At 44.1% G+C, this 18,879-nt stretch overlaps 1 protein-coding gene across 3 annotated transcripts in view; it reads right to left on the reverse strand.

The window, feature by feature from the left end:
• Nucleotides 1–18,879, reverse strand: part of slc38a10 (solute carrier family 38 member 10) — a 32,538-nt gene that overhangs the window by 2,396 nt on the left and 11,263 nt on the right. For 2 of the 3 annotated variants that reach the window (XM_015963596.3, XM_015963595.3), the window contains exons 8-17: nt 6,649–6,751; nt 6,379–6,561; nt 4,567–4,678; nt 3,066–3,172; nt 2,822–2,972; nt 1,601–1,774; nt 1,122–1,526; nt 954–1,040; nt 663–683; nt 275–415 (exon numbers count right to left, since the gene is read on the reverse strand). In XM_015963596.3, the coding sequence (XP_015819082.1) occupies nt 275–415; nt 663–683; nt 954–1,040; nt 1,122–1,526; nt 1,601–1,774; nt 2,822–2,972; nt 3,066–3,172; nt 4,567–4,678; nt 6,379–6,561; nt 6,649–6,751 (1,484 nt within the window). The remainder of the gene's footprint in view (nt 1–274; nt 416–662; nt 684–953; nt 1,041–1,121; nt 1,527–1,600; nt 1,775–2,821; nt 2,973–3,065; nt 3,173–4,566; nt 4,679–6,378; nt 6,562–6,648; nt 6,752–18,879) is intronic. The other variant, XM_015963597.3, reaches the window with a different exon arrangement.

Genomic DNA, 18,879 nt, shown 5'->3' on the forward strand with positions numbered 1-18,879 from the left:
AGGTTTTCACACAAGTCCTTAAAGTGGGGAAGGAGAACCCAGTTACCTAAGTGAGATTACCTGCTCATTTATCTATTGACTGAACGATCCATAAATGATGAACTCTGATATTTCCTGTCATATTTAAGCAGAAACAGAGAGAATTCGAAAGGGTTTACAAAACTTCAAGCACCATGATATCTACAATCTGTAATTATAGCTTTCCAAATCCCACCAAGCTGCACATCTGTGTTTCTACCAGATTTCCTGAGCAACACGTGGGGCTTAGACCCACCAGCTGGCTGCTTCTGGTGGATCTCCTTGTGCTGCTCTTCGATGACAGCCAGTAATTTCTCCTGCTGGTCCAGAAGTCTCTTCTGTTGCTGCTGCTGCTCTTTGATCACCTGCAGCAGCACCGCATGGTCCAGCTGGCCCTCTGCAGAGAGACAAACGTTCAGTTAAAACGAGCAGGACGCTGCTCAGAGAACAACGTGGCGTTATTAAGCTTCTGGATGAGAGGCAGGGACGTCGCCATGGACACAAACTACACTATGTTACATGAATAGATGCTTGTTTTACTGACTCATGACTGCAGTGTTGAGTAATGTAACAGTTACAAGGTGTTAAACAGAAAACAGGCATGAGTGAAAGATGGAGAAAGACAAGCAAGAGAAGATCCGTACCTGCAACCAGCTTTTTTATCACTGTGATTTGAGTCCAGCGGGAAGCAGGAAGAGCAAAGTAAACAACAGAACAAGAAAGTGAGCGAGCAAAATCAGGACGCTAAAAGCATAGAGCATCAGGACACTCGAAAACAAAGCCACAATCAGAAGCTCAGCTGGGCGAGATAATACGACGAGCAAAGTGAGGTCAGAACCAAGAACAGAAGAGCCTTTCAGACCAAAGCAATCGTCACTTTTACCAAAACAACCACCAAACCCTGATGATGCAACAAGCTTCAGGTGTTAACTTACCCTCCATCTTTTCATCTGCTGCATCTTTGCTGTCAACAGCTGCAGCTTCATCGGCAGCAGGATGATGCTCTCCGTCAGGAGGCGGAGCTAAAATGAAAACACAGATCCCTAATTAAATTTAGCTTTTTTCCCCCTTTGACTTTGCTGCTCTAAAGTTTAAATGTTCACCCTTTTCTGCAGATTTAGGAGGTTTAGCAGCGTTCACCTCTGCAGCTGCATGTCCTCCATCTTTTTCAGGATTGAGGTTTTCCACCTGTTTTAGCGCAGCTACACCCTCCTTTTTGCCAGCGTCTTCATCGTGCTTATCTAGCACCTCGTTGGACACGACCCGACTGCCTGGTTTTCCTGCAGCAGCCTCTTTGTGTTTCTCATTGACCTTATTGTCTTTTGTGTCTTCCACCTTGGGAGCATGCTCCTGCTCCTCAGCTTTGGGTTCTTCCTCAACGCTCTTAGCAGGAGGCTGCTGCTTGACCTCCTCCAGCTCCGCGTTGTTCTTTCTGGAATCCACCTTGACGTTGTCATGAGGGTTGGGAGGTTCGTGGCGGTGGGCTTCAGCCTCTGGAACTGCTACGCCTGACAGATTAAACCACCATCAGTCTCCAGCTAAAAGGCTGCTTAAAGCTCTAGCTTTTCTTCAGGTTCCTTACCAGCGTCAGGGCGGTCCAACTGCACCTCCTCCTCCTCCTCCTTCCTATCAGGTTGTTCAACTGGTCCTTTGATCTGAGGCGGCTCAGCCTGCTCTTTCTCTGCGGGTCGAACGACATCCACAGGTGGAAGATCGGGCTGTTCTATCTCCGCTGGGTTCTTGTCTGGAGGATTGTCTGTTTGACAATAACAAACAAAATGACTGTTGCTGAATGCAATCAGAGATGACAACACTAAAATTATAAGTTCTGTTTCTGGTTTTGTTTTGTTGGAAAACACTTCCTTCTTAAAAGTCAATCTCTTGTATTGGAAACCCTGCAGAGGCTTTTAATAAAAGATCACTGAGAAAAGAACCACTAGAGGGCAGCAAAGGCCAAACAGGAGCCAGTTGAGTGTTCTGAATTGCATAAAGAAGAGAGAGGGTGATGAACAGGAAACAGAAGGAAATAGAAACGGACAAAGAAAAGTTTCCTGCACGAACAAACAGGCGGGAACTAAACAAAAGATGAGATGATGAACAGTTAGGATGAAGAACTGTCAGCTTTCCCTCCAGACTCTCCTTGTTTTAGCCCAAACCTGCAAACATGAGCAGAAACCGTCTCCTCAGAGCCTCGTCTCCACTCCTTTCATCTCTCCCATCAGCCCTTTGCGTTGAGCAGCCGAAGCTCTAAGACGTTTTATAGTTTCCACAGGAGATAGGAGGGTAGAGGAGGCTGAAGACAAAGTGATTTAATAGGGGTGTGTGTGTGTGTGGGGGGGGGTGTATTCTAGTTTGAAGGGCATCAATCTCGCTTCATCAATGTCAAGCACTCGGTGCTGCTTTCAGATATTATCAAGAGGTTATCTCTCCTCCTGCCTGTCTGTCTCCATCTTTTCTTCTCAGATAAAAGAAACTTTCTTCTGTTGTGCTTTTGTTTTAGTCTCACTGGCCCTTTCCTTCTGCTCCATGTTCTCTTTGTGCTTCATTTACGGTGCAGGTGACAGTCCACCACTTAGGAAAGAAAACAGGAAATAAACACGCCTCTCGTATGGTGGGGGCATTTTTTACAGGAAGTAATTACACGCAGTGGCGCCGTCCAATCACACGTGCTACATTCAGCCTCAGCACCGACTCCGGCCCGTCCAAGTAAATGTTTCCACGCCTCATTAGGAAACCGCTTTCATTTACACTCCATCAACTGGCTAAGTGCCTGCCAGCCATTAGAGGGAGTCATGATCTTTACCGTGTGGTTCAGGGAGGTTCGGCAGCGGGGCAATGTTCCTGTCTGGTGCTGGGGGAGGATGCTGAACCTTGGAGCTGGGGCCACTGGCAGAAATGGAGAGGGTGGTGAAGGTGCTGATGAGCAGGATTCCCAGACCAACACAAAGCACCAGCTGCAGCACAGAGGGACAGGGAAATGGTTCAGTCAAAAACCGTCTCTAAAGACATTTACTGTGAACGACATGAGAGGGCGGGAAGAGTCTGACCTGAGAAACAAAGCAATTCTTCTGGATCTTTCTGTAGATGAGAGCAGGACAGATGAAGCAGATGAGACTCCCCATGGTGGCACCAGTCAGACCCAGGATGGTCTCCACTGATCAGAGAGAAACGCAAACATCAAGTATTCCCAGAGTCTAACTAAACTGGTAGTGTTAGGAACAACTGTCGGCTACCACCACAGGACACTTTAACGCGTGTAAAGCTGACTGAGTTACAACTGTCACTGTGCTGGGTGACACTGATCCGCTGTAGCGGCCATCTTGACAAGGGTTGACTCTAAAAATGAATCATTTGCAGACGTTCATGACAGGATCACGTATCGTTCTAATTCATTCTTTGGTTCATTTTCACCAGCTGCAGAAAGACAAGGTGGCTTTAACCCAGTCAGAGGGATGGGATTTGACCTCCAGACCCTGCAGCATGCTGAAGTGTCCTTGGGCAAGGCACTCCTTACTTCTACGTTTATTGGTGTGTGATTGAGTGCAGTGGTGCTGCATATAGAGTGTAAAAAGCAGTGAGTGTGAGGACAATTTATCATTAAAAACAGATTGAATTGGATCAGAGCTGCAATCATCAGCTAGACAATCTGATAAAGAGCTAATGTAAAGGCTAACGGGTCTTTTAAATCGGAGAAGCTACGGTAAATAAATGTGTTTATTCAGAGAAGATGGCTCTAGCTCAGCCAAAGAAAACCTTCCTAGACCTAAAACGTGCATGGCCTCGGCCACCCACAGCCCAGGCGGACAGCAGAGAGCTCTGGCCCGACCCAAGTCTCATCTGTAGATCAGCCTGCTGGGCGTCGGGCCCGGAAACCTATCGTTCATCCAGAGGACGGACACCATACTGTTTCCCTCAGATTTAGTGTCCGTTCTCCCCGGGGTCCTCACTTCCTTTCTCTTCAGTCTATTAGTCTGATTAGATACACAAAGATACAACCAACCCCCTCCCTGAGCCAGTGTGTGTGTGTGTGTGTGTGTGTGTGTGTGTGTGTGTGTGTGTGTGTGTGTGTTGGGTCATCCAATCGAAGGTTTAACAAACAACCAAAGGAATGAATAAAACAAAGTAATACTAAGCTGTTCATCTTTTCATCTCCAGCCAGTTTGGAGGTGTCTGGGAGAGGGACACAGACCTAAAGCTGCTGACAGGGAGTCAATCCTGGTGTGTGTGTGTGTGTGTGTGTGTGTGCGTGCGTGCGTGTGTGTGTGTGTGTGTGTGTGTGCGTGCGTGCGTGCGTGTGTGTGGTGGAGAATAACAGCCCTATCTACCTGTCAGCCCATCTAAAAGGAGATAAAAGTTGGGGCCCTGATTTAAAGACTGTGTTAGAGTGTGACAGTCACTGACTCGTAAAGTCACATTCACACACATCGTAAAGCTCCCCGCTGCCCCGCCCACATAGAGGAACACATAGGGTACCCCATCACACACACACACACACACACACACACACACACACACACACACACACACACACACACACACAGAATGTACCATTAGGGATGAGAATGCCTCCCAGCATGGTGCCAAACACGATGCAGAGGGTGATCATCTTGAAGCGCAGAGGAGGCATGTAACCTCCGGCAGCAAATGTCCCATCCTTCTGCTGTGGAGGAGAGGAGACACAGATCAGGATGTGAGAAAAGAGAAAAAAATTAAAGCACACAATTCTTCCACTCAGGCTAAGCGAGCTCCAATGTAAGAACTGAAGGGGTTTCTGCTGAGTCACCTGAGCAGCAGCAGAGCTACGTCCAGATGCTCTTTGTGGATTTCAGCTCAGCTTTTAATGCAATCTTTCCTGACATTCTCATCACCGGGACTCCCTCCTCTTACACACGACTGGATAAAGGACTTTCTTACCAAACGCCTTCACACTGAGACTTGGACCCTGCCTCTCCTCCACTCACACACTGAACACAGACTCCCACAAGGCTATGTGCTGAACCCCCTCCTGTTCTATCTCTACACCCACGACTGCAGTCCAGCTCACAACAGCAGCCTCGTTAAGTTTGCTGATGACACCACACAATGGTTGGACTCATCTCAAAGGGTGACGAGGCGGACTACAGAGGGGAGGTCCTCAAGTTGTCAGCCTGATGCTCGCAGAACAACCTTGCTTTGAACACCAAGAAAACTAAAGAGACCATCGTAGACATTAGGAGGAACAGTAACGAATTAGCCCCCCCTTTTTGTCAATGGGGATTGTGCAGAGAGGGTCCACAAATTTTGGTTTCTTGGCGTGCTCCTCTCCGCTGACATCTGGACAAACAACATCACAGCTGTCATCAAGAAGGCTCAGCAGCTGCTACACTTCCTGATGGTCCTCAGGAAGCACAACCTGGATTCCAACCTGCTACGACCTTTTACCATTCATCCATCGAGAGCCTGCTGACCTACTGCATCACAGTGTGGTATGGCGGCTGCACCATGGCAGACAAGGAGAGGCTTCAGAGAGTTGCAAAGGGAGCACAGAGGATCATCGGCTGCTGCTTCACCTCCCTGATGGATATTTACACCTCCCACCGCCTCAGCAGAGCAAAAGACATCAAGGACCCCCCCACCCCCCACCCTCGACTGTGACCTGTTTGACTTGTTGCCCTTTGGGAGACACTACAGGTGCATCACAACCAGAACAAACACGCTCAAGAACAGTATTTTCCTGAAAGCCATAACCCCCTAAACTCACATGCACCAACACCACCCGACCTCAGGTGTCCTTTCTGCCCAAACCTGACAATTTCAAATATGTATATAGAGCAACTTTACCCCACTCGTTAATATCATGTTTTTGTTGTTTATTATGTGTCTGACTGCACTGAAGGAGCTGCTTTTAATCTCTTTGAACTTGTGTATAGTGACAAATTCTTTTCTACTCTAACCCAGAAGTGCGTCATCTGTTTAAAAATAAATCACAGTGAAAAATCTAAACTTTTCTTTGAATTTTCTATAAATGGTAACTTTAACCGTTTCCTGTTAGCTAAATTATGCACAGATAAACTCTGCTTCAAGTAGGAGCTCTTTAAAGACAGAAGACCTATCCTGAGGTGTCAGTGGACACACACACACACACACACACACACACACACACACACACACACACACACACACACACACACACACACACACACACACACACACACACACACACACACACACACACACACACACACACACACACACACACACACACACACACACCATTTTTTCTGACATCAGGATGAATTGAATTTTCAGCTTATTAAGTATAGAGGTTTCTACGTACAGTCCCCTGTGCAGGAGGTGTAGCTGAGTGGTGTCTGAGCTCACCTGCTGCTCAAAGAGCATGGTGTTGATGGCCTGGCGGCACGGTAAGATCATCATAGGAAACCCAAAAGCCACAGACATCATAAAACCCACACGGATCACCTCAGTCACCAGGTTGGATGGGAAGTTCATCAGCACGTTGCCGGCGATGTTCTCGGTAAAGCTGACGTAGCCAAAGAAACCAACCTGGATGACAACGAGTCACAAGGACTCAGTGATGGGGAGTAAACAAAGACATCAACGCATGCGTGTGAATAAGCGAGCTCCACTCACAGTGATGTAGAAGATGGTGACCACATTGAGGGCTGAGGTGAAGATGGTGCTCATGCGTTTGACTGACGGCTCATCCAGGCTGTCGTAGGTTGGCAGCACCTGCCTGTGAGAGATGAGCAGGCCAAAAACAACAAGGTCGACACACCGCACAGCACAAAAGTGCTGCTGCTGTGTGTCACTACTACAAAACCTTCTATAGAAGCTTCAATTTCCAGCCAGGTCAACAAGTGGAGCTCGTGTTCTTTGTGGAGGTAGCTGTAGGTTATGTTAGAAGCTAAAGAATCAAAAGTATGTCTGTAGAAAAATACCTACGGAGCCCAGTTAGTGCCAGGTGTGAAAAATAAAATGTTTTAAGGAGTCTTGGGTCCATTTTTACCCATGCTAGTTTTGTAAATGATAATTGATTTTGTAAATAAATATGCTAAAACTTGAGTTAACTTGTGTATGAAGAATACTTCCTGTAAACTCTTCTTCTGTTACCATTGCTGCAGCTGTATTAATTTTCCTTTACGGACACCAGCTGTTTACGACAGGTACTTATCTGTAGCACTTTTATTTTAAAAATACTGTTAAAGTATCTTTCCAGAGTTTTCCCCCTTCAGAAATTATGTATGATTTGTCAGAAATCTGTTAAAGGCGCCATGTGTGAAATCCATTGAAACCTTGATGAAAAAATGCGACTCTTTAGCGCCGTGCAGTTCAGAGGAAGTATTGCAGCTACGGTGGCTCACTCGTGAGTTTGACTGTATAATCAATTTCCAGCCTGTGTAGTCTAACCCACACAAAGCTAAAAACGAGCTACTCGACCTTTTTAAAAAGTATTTATAATTATGACTGTTTTATCAGCCTACCGGTTCTGAAGCAAGCTAGTTCTGTTAGATCTTGAAGCGGTCACGATTCACACACGGAGGGGGGGTGACGTCAGCCGGGAGGTCAGGTGTTGTGAGAAATTGTGTTCCTCTGAAATATTCTGTCCCCCGTGTCGGGAGATCGCATATCTGGCTATTTTCTCAACATTTGTGATAAACTTTTACGGTAAAATGATGTCATGTAATATAATAATGTTATGCTTGTGATTTTTTATGTGTATTTCCTCCTAAAAACAATAAAAAATATATACTGTAAAAACATTCTTGTTCACTCTTTTGCAGCAAGCTTATTTATAATTTTTTATAGTTATGTAAAAATATGTAATCTCACTCAGTTTAACCATCTTTTATTTGAGGTAGTTTAAGGTTGGTTTATGCTTGACGCGTCCGCGAGGTCCGCACGGCTCCGCGCGGAAAAGTTGCGTCATTTTGCGTCATTTTAACAACCACGCCCCTCCACCGCGTCTCCGCACGGCCCAAGATTTCCGCAACGCGCACCTCGGAAAATTTCTAACCACGCGGACGGTCGGACGCGGAAAAACATGGCGGACCGGCACGGCAGAGGTTCGTAAATACAGACATTTGTATGATTCAGCTCTCAAAGATCACCGTGATCAACATGTTGTTAATAATTCTTGGAGAGGAATAGCTCGCACTGTCGGAAAAGATGAGAACGCTGTTAAAAATGCTGAAATGCCATGTTGTAAACAGTAATTTCTACTTCTACTATGGTGGAGTGTTGGATGCATGCTGTAGAGCTCCATGCTGCCCCGTTCAGTTTGGGAGAATATTGGCTCACCGCAGAGACGAGCCGCACAAACCATAAACGCTGCGAGTTGTGAAGCGCGTTCCATCCGCGAGCCGCATCACCGCGCGGAAAGTGAATGCGTCAAGCATAAACCAAGCTTAAGTCGTCATAATGGACAAGAAGTTCTGTGGATTTGGAAATATTTGCTCTTGACTGCCCAAGGAAAACAGAATATTTCAGGGGAACATAATTTCCCACAACACCCGTTTCATGTGGATCACGGTGCCTCGATGTAAACAAACTGGCTGCTGCTACCATCTATGGAGCGATAACTGGCTGATCGTTAACCACGGCTGGTGAAGGAGTGTTAGTGAGCCGAGGACACGCTGTAGAAGTCAAGTAAACGATTCTGACTTATCCACCAGCTACTCGTGGCTCACGGCTGGCGTGGTGGAGATGGGCATCAAGAGCTACTAGTTAGCCATGGCCAGAGCCGGGGAGACGCTGTGTATGCTGCGCGTAAACTCACAGATTACCAGCAAAAGGAGACCCAAACCTAAAGGTAACGTTTGAGAAGAAGCCCTCTGTGTCGGAGTGTCTCTGTAACACGTGTAGAACTACATCGCCGTTAGTAAAACGTTGTGGAGGTAAACAACACTGATTTAGCCACTGGCTAGCGGACGAGTGCTGGAGCGTGTTGGGAGAGACGGCAGGCTGCGGGAAGAGAGGAGACTTGAGTAGAAGGACTTTGGAACGGACACGTTGGGACTGGATTGGGAGTTCTGCTACAAGGAAAAGATGGATGAACAACTTGAGGTGAGTTTGGGAGTCAGAGACACTAAACCGAGGCTGGCGTCCAGCTAATAGCGGGCGGGGGTCTGAACATATGTGGCTTTTGATTTAATTGTTTATTATTCAAACTAACAAGTACAGCAACCGTGTAGCTATTCTTTTCTATTTCTTAGTTGAATTGGCAGACTCCATACTTCCAGGGCAAACTGCTGCCCTCTGCTGGTTCTGTCAGGTTACAGTCATAGTCTAAACGGGTAACATGAAGCTCGCATGTCCATAAACAGCTACTGTAGTTTAAGATGGTGGGATGACCATGGAGCCTCGAACATAGTTTATGTATTTAAAAATGTATCATTTCAAGTTGAGAGGAATAGTTAGAATTGATGTTGGTGAGAAATATTAGTGAAAAAGGACACGTTTGTGAACTGGAAACACAGGATTTGGTAGTAAACAGGTAAAATATTACACACTGGGGCTTTAAAGTGATTATCTTATCATGTGCTTGATATAATGTAAGCAATAAGTCGTTATTTTTTAATTTTTTTGTTACGCACACCCCCTGCCCCGCAGACCTCTGTGCAATAGGAAACCGAGCGCCGACCAGAACTAACCAATAGCTAATTGCTTCAAATTTAAGGAGTACCTCGGCTAATGCAGAGTTTATGAACTTTTCACGGACAAGAAAGTCTCTAAAATATAAATATATGAGAACACAACATGACATGAGAAAAATACTCGTTAAAAACAACGTGTTTTAGCTCTGTAAGGAGTGTGATATGATTGTCAGCCACTAGATGGTGCCATCGGATAAGAGAAATACTCCGGAAAGAAGCTTTAAATTAGACTGGAAATCTTGGAACGCCGTGAGTTACACGCTGTAATAAAACAGCGTTTTTAGGCAGGCGGGGAACATCATATGGTGGTATAAGTTCAGGGCAGCTCTAACTGACCACCAAACCCTAGAACGTGGTTCTGGATGCATTATAAAACTCTTTTTCTGACTGATTAAATAATAATGATCTCACAGGTATTAAGGAGCTAATTTTAGTAAGCAGGCTTTCTTTCATCCAAACTTTATCAAAGGTTCACTGACACTTAAAAACACCTGGTTCAGTAGATGTTTGTCCACAAAAACAAGCAAACATTCTCACAAAGATCATCCACTCATGCAAGTTATAAAAAGCCATTAACATTGATGTATCCATGATGGTACATGCATAAGGACAGCAGATGAAGCAAATGTGGTGGCAGTGAGGTGAAGGGTGCATAAAATGTTACCAGTGTGTGACAGAATGGGTGACAGTAGTCAAGGCTGGACCTAAAATTACCTGTCTGTCTGTCTGAGTGGATGTCTGTCTCCCTCCATCATTTCCTGTGCTGTAAGACTGTGAGTGGCGGGGGCAGGGGGGGGGGGGGTGCATCAGCACATTAACCAGTAAATTTACAGGCCATATATATAACAGCGAGTGCCTGACAGGTTTTAGAGCATTATAAACTTTCTTGGCAGCCCCCCCCCCCCCCCCCCCCCCCCCCCAGAGGAAGCACAGAGGAAGGAGGAAGAACCAGTAAGCAGAAATGAGAGAGGGAGCACAGAGCCGTAACTTTCTCTTTCCTCCTTCCTTCTCTGCCTGACTCACTTTCACACACTCCGGTTTTATTAGCCTGCTCCGTCCCATGATGCTATTTCTTGACGCTTATTTCATCCACAAACCAGTACATCTCACAGCCAAGGTTAATTAAAACAGTATACAGTTTGTGCTAAGCTAAAGTATCTAAATGGCCACTCAATAGTCTCGACTCAAAAGCTAATGTCCTAATGTGCGTCAGCTCACTTCTTCTGGAACATCCTTTCTAACAATAACAACATCAGTAACAGATGAAAAGACACAAAGACAAAGGATTACCACAGACAGCTACAGATCTTTCATTTAGGTCAGGACTGCAATGAGGATTTTCTTCCAATCTTTATGCTAAACGATTCTGCTCCAGTTAATTATTCTACAGTTTTTAAGGGTTAGGATTAGATTCCAGGATTCCTGGTAGAATTCTCTTAAACAGTGGTGAAACACTGCAGAAGAGAAGCTTATACATGCATTTATAACATCTCGTTTAGACTACTGCAGTAGTCTTTACCATGGCATTAATCATAGGTGTATTTCTAGGTTGCAGCTAGTTCAGAATGCTGCAGCCTTTTGACTGGCACTTGTAGATTTGATCACATCACTCCAGTTCTTTCCTCTCTGCACTGTTAGGTTCCGTGTGCAATTCAGGATTATTGTTCTGGTGTATAAATGTTTAAATGGCCGTGCACCTGTCTCATCTCTCTGAGCTTCTCATGCATTATGTTCCATCTCATAGACGGAGGTCAGCTGACCAACTTCGACTGAATGTCCCTAGGGTGAGGCTGCAGAGCAGAGGCTTTAGGTCTTTCTCAGTGGCGGCATCTACTCTTTGGTTGTTATTAGTCACTAGGGATGTAAGAAAATATCGATTATGGCAATATATCGTGATATATTGTATCGTCTCCCCTGTATCGTAATACGTATTGTATCGCCAGAATTTCACCAATACACATCCCTACTAGTCACCATCAGGCAGGCATCATCTGTTACTATTTTTAAAATGTTACTGAAGACTTATTTTTACTCAAAAGCTTTTAACACATTGGGCTGACAGGGTACTTCTGTTTGATTGTGACTCTTTGTGCCAGATTTTTCTTTTTGGGGTTATTTTATGTTTTTTTAATTGACTGTTGTCATTTCATTGTATTTGTAATTTTTTTATGTTAAGCACTTTGGCCAACACTGTTGCATGTAAAGTGCTATATAAATAAACTTTTGATTGACTGAAATGTCACTTGTTACAGATTTTAACAGAAGTCCAAAACGTCAATGATCCACCATCAGTCAAATAGGCAGTTTGTCTTTTAACATATTTCTAACAGTTTGTCTGAAGTGTCTATCCACACAAAACCTTTTCTATTTAGATGTTTGATTGAAAACATCAGATGTTGACATCTGAATCTAAATCTTTGCTCTTTGTTTAATTAGAGCAGCACTTTGGCCTTTTCTCCAACCATTCCCACCTTTCTAGACAAAGGAAACACCTAAATCCTTAATCTGGGCTTTCATTTCTCAAACCCCAGAGTTCTTGGCTTGACTTCTTTGCAGAAAAGTATTTTAGATTCTCCAAATTGAGAACTCGATCTGCAGTAGGTGAGCTACGTAGTGGTCAGAAAAGCTCCACACAACCACACTACGAAGTAGTACAACATTTAAAGGGTGTCCCTCACTTGGCCGACCAAAACTGCTGACATTAAACAGGTAAAACACCAACTTTTACTCGCATCACTAAGAATGTTGTCTTCTTTCATTTTATGCTTTTTGAAAGTCAGTTCATCGGGTACTCGCTTCACTATTCACAGAAATGGACATTCTGTCTAGATTGTCCAGACTTAAGAATGCCTCCGTCCCCACGCAGAGGCATCTGGGACATTTTCCACGTTTTGAAACGTCCTTGTTATGAGCCAACAGCTCAAGCCCAACACCCCCCCTCCCAGCAATAGGACAGGGAACCCCCCACCCGTCATCATCATAATAGTGATGTTAAGTAATGTTTTAACTGAAAGTAAACACATTTCATGAATGTAATAAAAATCCAATGTGCTAAGAGCTGTTTAATCAGCCTGTGAATACATCAGTGTGTCTGGAAGATGGCGGCGGTCCAATGTGTTGATTAGTGCTTTGGCTTAAGCTGCCTGCTGCCTGAGCGCTTGCCTCGCTCAGCCTGACCACAGGCCAAGAAATCCCCCTGCCAAATATCACTTAGCACAACTAGTGGGGGCTGACGCACAAAACACACATAAACAAGCTCAGACTTTCCGTCATTTCAGTCACATGCACATTCCCACCACGCCGGGTTTTGTTAGCTTTGTGTGATTACGTTAATTAAAAGTCAGTCTCCAGGCTGCATTCACCATCCTATCACTTACCTCACACAAACAACCCCCCCCCCCCCCCAAACATCTGGCCCCAAATGACCTCACCGTAACGCCCCGATTGATCCTTCACCATCAAATATAAACCACATCCACCGAGACTCTTCATGCTGCCCCAACCCGCTTGACCCAGAACAAACACTGAATCAGAGGACAGCACGGAGGAGGCAGTGATCGGGCATGCAGAGGGACAGAGTGAAGAGGTAGAGCTGATTACGACTGACTCAGAGGACAGCATTTATATCCTAGGATCAGGTCAGATTACTGTTAGGAAACTGATTTCATTCAGATTCTAAGGCTCTATTCACTTAACATTTGCCGGTCTTAGCTGTCGGACTAGAATTAGTATTTGACTCATCAGCATTTTTATCAGTATTGACACAAAATTTACACCAGATGTTGTTATCAAGCCAAATATTAAATTCATACAAAGACATCAGAGCATTTAAGTACACAAGTTGAGTCATTATAGTGAAATGACACAGGCATTAAGTACTGAACAAACTTTATTAAATACTTTGTAGAAAGGCCTTTGTTGGTGATTACGGCTTCTACACGCCTCTTGTGAGGAGAAACCAGTCATCCGCGTTGCTCAGGACAGATTCTGGACCATTCTTCCACACAAACGCTCTTTAAATCTTTAAAGTTTCTTGGGCCTCTTTTATGAACTTTGATCTTCAGTTCTCCATAGATTTCTATGGGATTTAGGTCAGGTGACTGACTGGGCCATTCAAGCAACTTGATTTTTTTCTTGATTTCTTTCTTCTTGTTTCCTTGGCCTTGTGTTTGGGATCATTGTCTTGCTGAAATGTCTACTCTCTCTTCATTTTCATCTTCCTGGTAGATGGCAGCAGATTCTTATCCAGAAAGTCCCGGTACATTTCTGTTCATCCTGCCTTCAATAATATGAAGTCTGCCAGGACCCCTTGGTGAAAAGCACCCCCACACCAAGATGCTTCCACCCCCAAACGTAACTGTTGGTATGGAGTTATTGGGGTGGTGGGCAGTGTTGTTTCTTCTCCAAACCTGGTGTGTAGGATACAGCCAAAAAGGTCCATTTTGGTTTCATCTGACCATACTATAGTCTCCTAGTAATACACAGGCTTCTCCAAATGCTGTTTTACGAACTGTAAACAAGCCTCAACATGCTTTTTGTTCAATAATGGAGTCTTGTGTAGTGAGTGTGCATGGATGCCATGGCGGTTCAGAGCATTGCTAGAGTTTTCTTTGAGACAACAGTAACTGCTGATGCAAGGTCTTCCTTAAGTTCTGCCCAAGTGGTTCTTGGCTCTTGGAGAACTCACCTGATAATTCTTTGAACTCCTCAGACAGTGATCTGATGTGGAGCACCTGATTGGGGCCAGTTTATGGTGGACTGATGCTCTCATTTCAGGATAATGCTCACAGGAACATTCAACATTCTGGAAACACGCCTAAAACCTTTCCCACCAGAACGCGTTTCAACAATAAGATTACAAAAATCTTGGGAGAATTCTTTGCTTAGCCCATCATGAAGTCTTTCCTTCGTGCTTCCTGGGTAATGAGAAGCCTTTATAAGACATCAATTAGGACTAAAGCTGCTGATATCAGTTACTACTGATAGGTGGCAGGGTTTCTCTCTCGGTACTGACAGATTTCAAGTGAGCTCCTGGTTTTCTATGTCATTTTGTACCATATTATCTTCATCTTTTGTGTATTCATTCAGTGTTTTTCTTCTAAACACTTTTTAAGTTATTTTTTAAACATAGGGAAGGCTATTTTTACCTTGCTAACAGTTTTGATCGCTCCTGCGATCTTCTACAGAGCTAGCCGCTAATGATGGCGTCACTTCCACTTCCTTCTCCGTTTATTGTTATCTTCATGTGTTTAATACTTTTTCCCTGTGTCTTTTCACTTTAATACACATGACTCAGTTTATGGACTTAAATGTTTAGATTTCTTTGCATGAATTAAATACCCGAGCTGATATTGACAGTGGTGGACATTACTGATAAAAATGCTGAGGTGTCAAAGATTTATTCTCCCCCTATTTTTTATCCTCAGCACTGCAGGATTAAAAGGAGCACAAAGAGGTTTAAAGTTCAGGTTAAGTCTTGGACAGGCAGACCGTACAGTCAGAGGTGCAACGGTACACATATTCATACTGAACATTTATTATAACGCTCTTTTGCTTAAATAGGCTTCTTTTATCTCACAAATACAGCTTTGTTTTTAAAGGTAAACTTTACTCATATTTTAATACATTTTCAGTGCTCTCTAGTAGGATGAATGCCTTGTAAGTCATTCACTGGGGAAACAAAGCTCAGGTGCACCTGTTTGAGGACACAGTCAGCTGCAGGAGAAAGTTGCTTCAGACGGCAGGATTTGGACTCTACCACTGACTCTGTTTGCTCCGTAATGTTGATGTTTTATCTCCACAAATAACTCAAGCCTGAAGGAGTTCTGCTGTGTGGTGGAGTTGCTAATGCTGACGATTAGCTTCTACTAGGGCTGCAATGATTCGTCGACGTTGAATTTCATTGTCGACGTTGTTGCCAGACGTGTTTTTTCCGACCGAGAGAAGAAAAAAATTAGAATCTCTGCCGAGAGTTGCACATGCACAATAGCTTCTCTGCTGAGCGCCAACTAACAGAAATGGCAGCGTCCAACACCGCATCTACGCGTACCAAAACATTAAAAGTTTGGGAGCATTCTAGCCTGGATTTGGCAAATAAAAATATTACCTGCATTATTTGCAAAGCAGTCCTTGCGTATCACGGCAACACCTCGCTGATGCATGAACACTTAAAGAGAAAGCACGTCGGACAATTGAATGAAACAGAGTCTGATCACCTCTGTAAGATTTAAATAACACGAAAGCCAACACTTTTTGTTTTGGATGTACATTGTACTTTTTTTTAAAAGTGTATTTTCACTTGTAAAAAAGAGATTTAATGTTATGCCTGACAAAAGTATTTTAATTTTATTTACGCATTTATGTCTATACTGACTGAGCACTGTGCCTAATTGGTGTTTAGACAGGGCATTTTTATTTACTTGTAGTATGAATTGGCCTATCAGCAGCAAAGTTCAATAAAATATGCATTTTCCATTGAAGTACCCATCTTTCTTGTGTTTATTATCATTTTTCACATAATTAAAGCAATCTCATAGTAAATTTAAGAAAAATTAAATAATTATCTGATTAGTCGACTAATCGTCTCAATAGTCGTTAGTTGCAGCCCTAGCTTCAACTAGTCGAGGCGTTCTTTGCCGTTTCCTGGACACTAAAACAACAACAGCCTTCCCCGTTGTGAGTCAGGATGGGCGAGTCCATGAATGTTAAGTGAAAGTGTGACATAAATCTGTCAGGCTATTCTGAACAGAGTTTTTCTGTCCATTTCCTGCTAAAGCAGGTAAAAGGGGTAGAACACTATTTTTATTTTCAGCCCGCATAGAGTAACGGTGAACATGCTCTTAATTTGTACAAGTACAGAAATGTGCAGAAGTATTTTTACTTGCAGTCAACTGTGCTTCAAGTCAAGTTTGCTATTTGGTGGCATCATGGTTTTCTCAGTCGCCTACAGCGAGGACAGAGGAAGAAAAGTGGATCATTGAATTTAACAACTGGGAGTCGGTACGCTTAAAATGTTGTTTTATAGGAAAAGTGAAAAGGGAACGTTGGAAATAACACCACATGTCTCCAGATGATGCACCAGCGTGTGTGTGTGGGTCATATTTTTGATGCACCACCAGTGTGTTTTGCTCTTGTCCTGTAATCTTTATTTGTGCTGATGTTTAAAAACACCAACACAGATTGCATGAGGTAAGCCTTTAGAAGCATCCTTTGGGAGTCATGAAGAAGAGCACGCTTGTTACAAAACATGTCAATAACCGTTCTTTCCTCCACGTTGTTTTGTGACGGTCTGGAGCAAAACCAGAATCTAAGTACAAAATCTGAATAACCACACAACCCTAATGGAGTAACTCAAATGTTAATGTTGCATGATGCACACATGAATAGATCAGAGTCACGTTACAGAGAAGATAGTGCATTTACTGTTGTGTTTTTGTATTTCAGAGACTTTATCACGAACAAATGTGTCCCTCATTCTCCTCCACCTCTTCATGCGCTCGCCACCTCTAAACCCATATTTCCCATCATTTCCATCCACGAATAAAATGCTTGAGTGGTTAGTGGTGGTGCTGTTGACGAAAGCGGCGTCCTGTCCAATCACAAGCTTGTGTTCTCCCTCTCGTTCAACGGATGTTTAGAAAAGTGGCCTCGAATCCGTCCGCCCTTGTGAGGGCTCTTCAGCAGGCTTGCAAAGACGGATAATAGTGTTGCGTGTTTATGTACTGAAGCAGACGTAGAGGCATAAACTATCCTTCAGTCACACCTGGGTGTCTGTACCTGCCGATGATGTCACACTAGATTATTGGCTGAATATTATGGATGCTACGTTACCACATTTAAAAGCATTTAGGCAGTAGGAAACATGAATTTAATAAACAAAACTGCTGAACACTTTCCAAAACATATGTGAAAGAACAAGAATTGAAAATGAGATGCAATATAATCTGGTCAAGTGGTTTTGTCCTTGTTCGAGTTGAGCAGCGCCTCGTCTGGAAAGCAGCAGGGGGAGTGGCTGGAAGCCGGCGTTTAAGTCGGACAGATTTCCCTACATGTAGCTTGCGGGTGATGATGGATGACGATACCGCGTTAGCGTTCATACTTGTTTCATTTTTTATTTTAATTCTGGTGCCTGTTAGATGCTGAAACGTCCTCACATGCTTGTGGATATCGTATATTGTAGACGTGCATATGAAGATATGAGTGTAATAAGTAAAGGCTCTCAGCTGTCGATTTTTAGTCTGCTTATAGGAAATGTGACAAAAGAAATCAAATCACATTTTATGGCCTATAGTTGTCATCAACGTAACATGATTTACAGAATACACATGACCAACTAACATTTTGCATTCTACCACAGGATGCTTGGATCAAAATGGGAACCAATCAGATCTTAGATCAGGCAAGAGCCAGGCATTTCCCGTCATGCTCTAGGTTTTGCAGCCGGTGGAGAGCAACTGCAACGCCTTGCTCCAAAACCTGCGGCCGCCTTGATCTCATGAGGTTATTGTTGTCTACGTAGGCATGACGTCAGAGCAAGTCAGCGTTAAGTTGGACACAAATCTAACCGGCATGCACTGCTCGCCGATCACCGGTGATCTAATCTGCACAGAACCGGCTCATCTCGAACACGGCCTTTGTCGTAGTATGATTCAAATTCAAAGATACTTTATTAATCCCAGAGGGAAATTAGAGTTTCAGTACACACAGTTCTGAGATCAGACATAAATACATAGGCATAGACACATGACAAGAATTTGTGACTGTGGTCATTCGCAACCCGAGTCGCGCTACCTTAATAGAGATCAGAGGGGTTTATACATGAGGACTGGGTCAGGTGGAGGAAAAAAAGGCACTTCAGAGTTGCCTTCCACAGGGAGGGCAGCTTTGCTATGCAAGAAACACCTCAGACAGAAATGCAACAGACTTCAGACATTACACAACATAAGTGTCCACTAGGTGGGGAGGTAGGGTTGGGGACTCTCCTCACATCAGTGCATGTAGCCACGATAAGCAGCACTCGTCACCTCCGTTTGGACAGGGGAGGGAGGTCGTTGGGTTTAGAGAGCACAGTGACTCCTGGAACGATTCAAGGGCCTTAATCGGTCACAGTCCCGCCCACGCTGGGATAGGGAGACAGAGTTGCCATGGCGACGGCAGCATCCCACATTTCTTCTGAGGGGGAGTTCGGATTTTTCCGACCATAATCCGA

This window comes from Nothobranchius furzeri, chromosome 16 (genome assembly GCF_043380555.1).
Source record: "Nothobranchius furzeri strain GRZ-AD chromosome 16, NfurGRZ-RIMD1, whole genome shotgun sequence".
NCBI classification, from domain to species: Eukaryota; Metazoa; Chordata; class Actinopteri; order Cyprinodontiformes; family Nothobranchiidae; genus Nothobranchius; species Nothobranchius furzeri.